General features: G+C 46.1%; 1 protein-coding gene across 1 annotated transcript in view; it reads left to right on the top strand.

Annotated features, from left to right (window-relative positions):
• The first annotated feature begins 1181 nt into the window (after positions 1-1181).
• Positions 1182-9517, top strand: part of LOC138267255 (extracellular calcium-sensing receptor-like) — a 32735-nt gene continuing 24399 nt past the window's right edge. Inside the window, exons 1-2 of the mRNA XM_069216112.1 lie at positions 1182-1255; positions 1731-2022. Coding sequence (XP_069072213.1) covers positions 1182-1255; positions 1731-2022 — 366 coding nt within the window. The remainder of the gene's footprint in view (positions 1256-1730; positions 2023-9517) is intronic.

The raw sequence follows: 9517 nt of genomic DNA, 5'->3' as shown, positions 1-9517 counted from the left end.
CTCAGAGGATATCCAATAATCTCTGATGGACATGCCCTTTGATGGCACATGTCTCTTTGGAGATAAGGCGGACTCAGCGCTCAAGCTCTTCAAGGATTCCGAGCCACGGTCCGGTCCCTTGGCCTCGCGCCTGCTACGAGACCCCAGCAGTCTGCCTTTCACCCCTTTTGTGACTACTGAAGGGGTATCCAACCGCATTCTTTCCCCCCCGGCCGTCGACCAGCACATGCTGTAGAGCCCCTGCGCAGATGCGGGATCCACGCCCTCAGGGATCAGGGAGCCAGCGGGTCGCCCACTCCATCCCCGCCCCCTCCTCAGCCTCCAAACCTTCCTAGTCCGTGGGTACAACAGGAACTAGTTGGTGGCAGGATTCGCCATCACCTGCCCCAATGGCAATCCATTACCTCGGACAGGTGGGTTCTCCAGATCGTCCGAAGAGGCTACTCCCACCACTTCGAGACATCTCCTCCAGCCATGCCACCTTCATACAATCGCATATCGGTGGATCATATGGCACTTCTCTGCGAGGAAGTCCAAGCGATTTTGGCCATAGGAGCTATAGAGAGGGTTCCTCTGCCAGAAGTAGGTCGTGGTTGTTATTCCCACTACTTTCTGCTGCCGAAAAAGGATAAGGGTCTTCGTCCTATGTTAGATCTTTGGTCCCTCAATCTCTTCCTCAAGAAGGAGAAGTTAAAAATGTTGACATAGGCTCAGGTCCTATCCTATCTGCCCTGGACCCAGGAGGCTGGATGGTAGCGTTGGACTTACAAGACGCATACTTCCACATCCCTGTCTTGCCGGCCCACATCTGTCAAGAAGCAACGTGGGCATCTCTGCACACTTTTACCAAACACTACTGCCTGGACAGTCAGGTCCGCAGACACGGCTACTTTGGCCATTCGGTCCTGCGGTACGTCTTGGTGTGATCTTGGTTTGCAGCCCACCACAGAAGATGGTATTGCTCAGGTATCTATTCAAAGGTAAGGAATCTGCAACCCGCCCATCCTCCCCGCCCATCCTCCCCGCACTGCGAACTGATTTCTAGGGACGGGAACTTCCCTTTAAGGGCCTTCGTTTTGGCACACCACTCTCAGTGTTCTTCATGGCTCCTTGCTACTGGCGTGGAAGGTCGTGAAAAGAAACTGACGTCAGAGTGCCGGGGTGGTGCACTATATATGACCATGACGTCATCATGGCGACCAAGACTCCAACGAGGCCTGGGGAGTCGACCAACGCCACCAGACGGCGCGCAGAGGTACTGCTTGAAGAAAAATCTCCAGATCCAGACTGATGCCTGGGGAATTCAAAGGTAAAGAATCTGCAAGTAGATATATGTCTGTACCAGATATATCGTTACTGAAGGTAAGTAACTTGTACATTTGTGCATGCTAATCCATGCCACAATATCCTGGGGTGGAGTGGTCTAAGAGTAATCAGTGAGAGCAAGGTTGTTTGGCTCTGGAAAAAATGTGATAGCACCCTTTGTCTATGGTAAATAAAATACATTTAAGAGAAATACAGAATACATTTCTGTATGCTGCTGGGGCAGAAGAAACAGTAATCATCCTTACCAGCTTGCTTTGCTGTATAATATATAATAAAATTGTAGACATGGTTACCATGTTTGAGTTAGAAATTATTCAAACAAAAGCCTTTTCTTTGGTAATTTAGCATTTATTAACTGCTCAATATATACCTTGCTAGTAAACACATATCTCTGCATATTCCAGGTTTGGACTCCAGTATTACCAGATGGTGAAGTCTATGCTCTTTGCCATTGAAGAGATTAACAACAACACAAACCTTTTACCCAACATTACCTTGGGATTCCAGATCTATGACACTTGTACGATGCTCCAGCGATCACTGAAGGGGACTCTATGGATTCTATCAGGACATGAGGAGCCTATTCCAAACTTTCGGTGCCAGAGGAGTTTGCCACCAGCAGCTATCATTGGGGAGTCCATATCCACACACTCAATTAGTATTGCTCACATACTGGGTCAATACAGATATCCACAGGTAAGACACTGACATTATGACACCATTTAAACTGACTCATTAGGATGTGCAGTTATGAGCATGCTCTACCTTGTCCAGACAGGAAGGGGAAACAAGCCCCCAAAAAATCATGGTGGCTTACAAGCCACACACAGCTGAGCAGCATGGCGCACTCAGAAGGCCAGCTTGCTAAGAGGGCCAGTTTGGAAGTGCGCTGCACCCGGGACCAGCACCCTGCCAAGTACCTTGCGAGGCCTTTGCAAGTTCGAGGCACTCTGAGCTCTGCTCAGCCATCTCTCCAGGTCAGGTAAACCTTTTTGACTGAGAAGATCAGTCATACAGTGAAAGTTTGTCCGGGACTCCCAAACAATAGCAGGGGCCCAGTTAACCAGCACAGCACAGATGAAGTTCTCAACAATGACGTAAACCTTTAAGGTAATCAGTTAAAGCAGTGGTTCCCAACCTTTTGACTTTTGAGGACCCCCCACTTCATTATTACTCGAGCCCGGGGGACCCCCACTGAATCTTTCTTGGAATCCGGGGACCCACCATTGAGTCATTACTGAAAGCTGGGGACCTAATCTGTTAATATTATTTAATTTTCTAAGCAGTCACAGACCCCCTGAGGAGGCTTCGCGGACCCCCAGGGGTCTCCGGACCACAAGTTGGGAGCCACTGAGTTACAGCAATGCAATCTGAGTCTCTGCTTACATTGCACAATTTGGTGCTGTGTTTCTTTAGGTTTGTTCCTAGGTAACATATGACTCTAGTAGAGTTCATATTGTGAACCGAGTCGCCCCTAAGTGTCTGGGTAAGTGAAGGTTATGAACTGGTGGGGAAGACAGGGAACAATTTAAAGGTCTGGAGTTGAGGTGGAAAGTAGTGATTGATTTTCACTGTGACAGTGGGTGATAAAGGTGTTTAGACTACATTCTCATCCAGTTCTTGGCCTCTCTGCAGAGAGCACAGATCGATGGTCATATATGTGCTAAATGTAATTAACATTTTACATTAAAGTACGTGAAACTGATACACAGGGCAAAGGAAAAGAAAATGGTGTGTTTACAGGTGAGGAGACGGTTTAGTGGGTGTGTAGTGAACGACGGGTAATATAAGTAAGTTTGTAAGGGGAGAGTAAAATGATGATGATGAGGAGGAAGGAAATTAAGTGCTATATATGAAGAATGAAGATTTAGTTAATATGTTGGGAGAAAAAGGACATGAGGGGATAACAGGGAGACAGCATTGGAAAGTAGTATGGAAGGGAGAACCTTAGTGATTCAGACACTAAGAAGACTTCCACAAACTTAGTAATGATTAATTCAAAGTCTAATATTTTTAAACATTTTCAATTCTAATTATTCAGAACAAAATAATTATTACTCATTTACTACTAACAGGCATTTACAAGAGCAATAGGCCAATCTTATTCATTTTAACTTATATGGCCTTTACTTGTTGTTCATTGTCTCACATGTCTGGATACAATAACATAAAATTCCCAGAGAGGCACCCACATACTGGCAATCACTTGGATAGACATTTTCCCTTTATGCTGCAGACTAGGAGGCTGCATTCAAAGCACTAGGAGCTTCAATGACCCAATCATTTCCCCAGGGTGGGGTTGGTTTGAATAGTTTTCTTGGGGCTGCTTCAGGTTTCCAGTCTGTTCACTTACTGCAAACTTTCTAGGCGTTAAGTGGTGAATATGTAAAGCATAGTCAAAATAAAAACCTGAAACATTGACTATTTAGCCAACAAATCCATGGGCGCAATTGGCACTTCAGGGTGTACACCCATCCATTGCATGACGAAATTGAGGTTCACAGAACAGCCATTTTTCTCCACGTTTTACTCTATAACTTTTTACTGTGATGTCAGATGTTTGAAAACAATATATCATTACATCTGATGGACTCTTCTGGTTGCGGGGATATATAGGGCTTGTAGGTTCATCAAGAACCCTAGGTACCCAGAGCCAATAAATGAGCTGCACCTTGCAATGGGTTTTCATTATATATCGGGTATACAGCAATTAATTTGCTGAAATATAAAGAGTGAAAAATAGGTATCAAGAAAACCTTTGTATTTCCAAAGTGGGCACAAGATAAGGTGTTGAGAAGCAGTGGTTAATTGCACATCTCTGAATTCCGGAGTGCCCATACTAGCATGTGAATTACAGGGCATTTTTCAAATAGACATCTTTTTTACACACTGTCTTACATTTGGAAGGGAAAAATGTAGAGAAAGACAAGGGGCAATAACATTGCTATTCCATGTTCCCCAAGTATCCCGATGAAAATGATACCTCACTTGCGTGGGTAGGCCTAATGCTCGCGACAGGAAATCTAACATGGACACATCACATTTTTACATTGAAATCTGACGTGTTCTTTGTAAAGTGCCTAGCTGTAGATTTTGGCTTCTAGCTCAGCCAGCACTGAGGGAACCCTACCAAATCTGTGCATTTTTTAAAAGTAAACACCTAGGGGAATCCAAGATGGTGTGACTTGTGGGGCTATCACCAGGTTCTGTTACCCAGAATCCTTGACAAACCTCAAAATTTGGCCAAACAACACTTTTTTCCTCTCATTTCGATGACAGAAAGTTCTGGAATCTGAGAGGAGCCACAAATTTCCTTCCAACCAGCGTTCCTCCATGTCTCCCAATAAAAATGGTACCACACTTGTGTGGGTAGGCCTACCGCCCATGACAGGAAATGCCCCAAAACACAACGTAGACACATCACATTTTCCCAAAGCAAACACACCTGTTTTTAGCAAAGTGCCTAGCTCTGGATTTTGGCTTCTAGCTCAGCCGGCACCTAGGGAAACCTACCAAACCTGTGCATTTTTTAAAACTAGACTCCTAGGGGAATCCACAATGGGGTGATGTGTGGGGCTCTCAACAGGTTCTGTTGCCCAGAATCCTTTGCAAACCTCAACATTTGGCCCAAAAAACACTTTTTCCTCTCATTTCGATGACAGAAAGTTCTGGAATCTGAGAGGAGCCACAATTTTCCTTTCACCCAGTGTTCTTACAAGTCTCCTGATGAAAGTGGTACCTCTCTTGTGTGGGTAGGCCTAGCGCCCATGACAGGAAATGCCCCAAAACACAACGTGGACACATCACATTTTCCCAAAGAAAACAGAGCTGTTTTTTGCAAAGTGCCTTGCTGTGGATTTTGGCCTCTAGCTCAGCCGGCACCTAGGGAAACCTACCAAACCTGTGCATTTTTTAAAACTAGACACCTAGGTGAATCCACGATGGAATGACTTGCATAGGTGGGGCAAGTGCCTGTGACAGGGAAGAGCCAAAAACATGTCGAAATTGAGGGGGAACCAAAGCGGGTCCAAAAGGGCAGTTTGAAAAAAAAACATTTTTAGGCTGACAAGTGCAGCAGAATTTTTATCGGTAAAGATGAGACAATGTTGGGTGGTAGGAAGTTTATGGATTCCTGCAGATTCTGGAAAGTTCCATCACAAAAATGTGGGAAAAATGTGTGATTTCCAGCAAAGTTGGAGGTTTGCAGGGCATTGTGGGTAAGAAAATGGTGTGGAGTGCATGTGAAGCACACCACACTGGAATCAACCAAATGTTTAGTTTTGAGATGTGTCTCGGTCTTGTCAATATTTCAACATGGCAGCGTCCCTAAGTCTAAAAAGTGCAGCCCTCGCCATTCCAAGTGGGACCATTTTGAGAGTTACCAAGCTCTCATGGCCCAAATGTAAAACCAAAACCCAAATTAATCAAATGTCCTCTTGCTTGCCGTGGGCTAAGATGTTTTAGTGTGCGGGGGAGAGCTGAAAGACTGTTACCCCCTTCAGTTGGGATGGGGGCATAACCAGGCCCATACTGGTTGGTAGCCACGACCCCACTATTTTTTTTTTTTTATTCTCTGGCACCTAGTAGACTTCCCCCCCCCCCTCCGGGGTATGGATCGGGGGTAATTTCCCAATCTGCCCACTGTTGGGCAGAACAACTTTGGCCCCATTTATTTGAGGTGGGGGTATGGCCAAACCCCCACCCTCTTATTTTGAAAATAATCTTCCCTGGTTTCTGGTGGGCTTTCTGCCCCCTTTGGGGGCTGATGGGCCTTAGAAAAATAGGGCAATCTGCCCCCAAGGGGGGCAGGTATGGCCGACAGAAATGTGCCCCCATGGGGAGGGAGCGACCCTTGCCAAAGGGGCTGCCTCCCCAAACAAAACACACACATACACACACACCAATCCCTGGTGTCTAGTGGTTTCTGCCCCCCTTGAGGGCAGATTGGCCTAACAAAAATAGGCCGATCTGCCTCCAAGGGGGACAGGAATGGCCTAAATACAATTTGCCCCCCAGGGGAGTGACCCTTGCCTAAGGGGTCGCTCCCCAGACATAAAAACATAAAGGACATAAAGTGAATAAAATATATATATATCCCTGGTGTCCAGAGGTTTCTGCCCCCAGAGGGGGCAGAAAAGGCCTAAAAATGTTTTGCCCCCCCCCCCGGGGAGCAGCCCTTACCCACGTATGCGTTAGTATGATACAAAAAAAATCCCTGGTGTCTAGTGGTTTCTGCCCCCGGAGGGGTGCAGAAATGGCCTAAAAATAATTTGGCTCCCCCGGGGAGCGACTCTTGCCTAAGGGGTCACTCCCCACATATAAAAAAAAATAATTACAAAACATTTATCCCTGGTGTCTAGGTGTTTTATGCCCCTTAAAGCTGATCTTCCCCCGGGGGGGGGGTAGAAATGGCCTAAAAATATTTTGTTCCCCCTGGTGAATGGCCCTTGCCCAAGGGGCCACTCCCCTAAGTATTAAAACAATAAACATTCCCTGGTGTCTAGTGGTTTCTGCCCCCGTGGGCAGATAGTCCTAATTATATTAGGCCGATCTTCCCATGATGTCCAGGGGTTTGAAATGGCCTTAAAATATTTTGCTCCACCTGGGGAGCAGCCCTTGCCCAAGTGGCGGCTCCCCTTACGCGTAAATATAAAAAGAATAAAAATTCCCTGGTGTCTAGTGGTTTCTGCCCACCCAACCATGTCTATGGGTTTTCTGCCCCTCCCGGGGGCAGATCTGCCTAGTTATATTAGGCCGATCTGCCCCCATGGGGGACAGAAATGGCCTAAAAATAATATGGCCCCCTAGGGAGAAACCATTGCTCAAGGGGCTGCTCCCTTTTTTGAAAATACCTAAAAAAAAAAACCCTGGTGTCTAGTGGGTATTTCTGCTGCCTGATCGCATGCTGTGAGAGACAAGAAAAGAAAGGAAAGGTCTTACCTTTCCTTTATTGTCTCTCCCGACCACCTCCTGGTTTGCATTTCTCTTCCGGGATTGTGCTGCCGAGGTGACCTCTGATGAGGTCAGCGTGCAATTTGCGGGCTGACGTTATCAGACGTCACTGGGGTGGTGGGGGGTCGGGTGGAAGGGGAAGCGATTCCTCTTCCATCCCCAACTGGGGGGCGTGGGAGGGAGGCCCGCGGGGGGAGCGCTAGTGTTCCCCCGTGGGCCGGGTGCAGGATGAGCTGGTCTCGTCCCAGGCACACGGCATCCCTCTGCCTGGATGAGACCAGCTCAACCCAGGCATGGGAGGGGTTAAGCACACTGCGGATCTCCTCATAGATGAGTGCAGAGATGTGCTTTACTCCTCCACAGATCATTAATGCGGGCTTGGGAATGCCCTGCATGTTCACCCAAAGCACTTCCCTGTGCCTTTTGGTGCTCCCTTTGCTGAGACCCTTTCATTCTTTGCCACATCAAGACATGGCCTTCTCTCACTCAAAACAGAGGCAAGAACTAAAACAATGAAGGGCACAAAAATGAACATATACGTACCTTTTTTCTTGTGGCAAATGGCCCGGTTCACAGAATCGGGCCGTTTGCGAGGAGAAAAAAGTATTTTGGTATGTACAGACCCATTTTTGCGCTTCGGTAATCTATTTACCGAATTGCAAAAGGGTTTGCGAGTCGCAATTAGGGAGGGGCGTTCCCTTCCTAATTGCGAGTCGCAGTCCGATGTATAATCGCTTTGTGATCAGCATTTTTCAGCACAGAAGCCCCTTTTAGGGCATTATGCACCATTGTTATTAAAACAGCATGTTCCCCTGATACCAAGTAGATACAAAATGCATAGGAAGAAGAGTAATGCCAATAGCAATGGCAACTGTGTGTAGGTGCTGGTATCCCGAAATCCTGACTACTTCCACCTACCACTTTAGTTGCAGCTTATGTGACCTCATTGTGCACTCCCCTACATCTCGCTAGACCCATATACAGTAAATATTGGCAAAGAACAAAAGCATGATATATTCTGAGGTAAAATCAGAAGTGCAAAAAAGAAAAAAAACAAGGCAGCAAGTCATCTACATCTATGCATCCAGAATCCGGAGTGACATAGATGCATCTATTAGAAATGCCCTAATTCTTCTCCAATTTAGGAAAGAGCTGAGGACGCACCTCTTTTAATCACTGTATGTCCTGATGAATTAACAGTTCTCTTCGCTCTAATAACCTAGCAACTCTGTAAATCACATGTTGACTGCGTCTTTGCCTTTTATAGAAGTTTCCTCAACTCTGTGCTGTGCCACTTCAATGTATACCACTCCACTCTACACTAATCCACTAATCCACTGTACAATACCACACTCTATGTCACTCCAGTGTACACCACTCCACTCTATGCTGTTCCACTCAATGTCACCTTCACTCTTCTACACTCCTCTGTACAGTATTCCATTGTATACTATTCTATTGTGTGTTACTCCACTTTACGATAATCCACTCTAGACCACTCCATCATAAGCTACTCCACTCTACGACACTCCATTGTATGACACTCTCCTCCATTTTGTACACCTCCACTCTATAAAAGTCCACCACACTTCATAGCACTCTAGGACATTCTACTCCACTCTATCCTTGTACACTCCACTGTCCAACTGTATACTCCACTCTATACCCATACACTACAATGTACAACACCATACACTACAATGTACAACACTCTATTCCACTATACAATGCTTTTTTATACAACACAGCACTCCACTCTACTGTATGAGGCACCACTCCAGTTTATAACAGTTTACTACCTATGCTACAGCAGTACACTCCACTCCGTGCCACTCTACTCTACGACACACTAATACGCACTATTGTACTTTACTCCACACTACATGACCCCACTCCACTCAATTCAACTCGACAGTATGGGAATCTACCTCACTCTACGCTATTATACAACAATCCATTCACTACAATGTACAACACTCTATTCCACTATACAATGCTTTTTTATACAATACAGCACTCCACTCTACTGTACGAGGCACCACTCCAGTTTATAACAGTTTACTACCTATGCTACAGCAGTACACTCCACTCCGTGCCACTCTACTCTACGACACACTAATAGACACTATTGTACTTTACTCCACACTACATGACCCCACTCCACTCAATTCAACTCGACAGTATGGGAATCTACCTCACTCTACGCTACTATACAACAATCCATTCTACGCAGCTCCAC

The sequence above is a fragment of the Pleurodeles waltl genome, chromosome 12 (genome assembly GCF_031143425.1).
Source record: "Pleurodeles waltl isolate 20211129_DDA chromosome 12, aPleWal1.hap1.20221129, whole genome shotgun sequence".
Taxonomy (NCBI): Eukaryota; Metazoa; Chordata; class Amphibia; order Caudata; family Salamandridae; genus Pleurodeles; species Pleurodeles waltl.
Note: the sequence above shows the minus strand (reverse complement) of the source record. Positions and strands in the feature narration are given on the sequence as shown.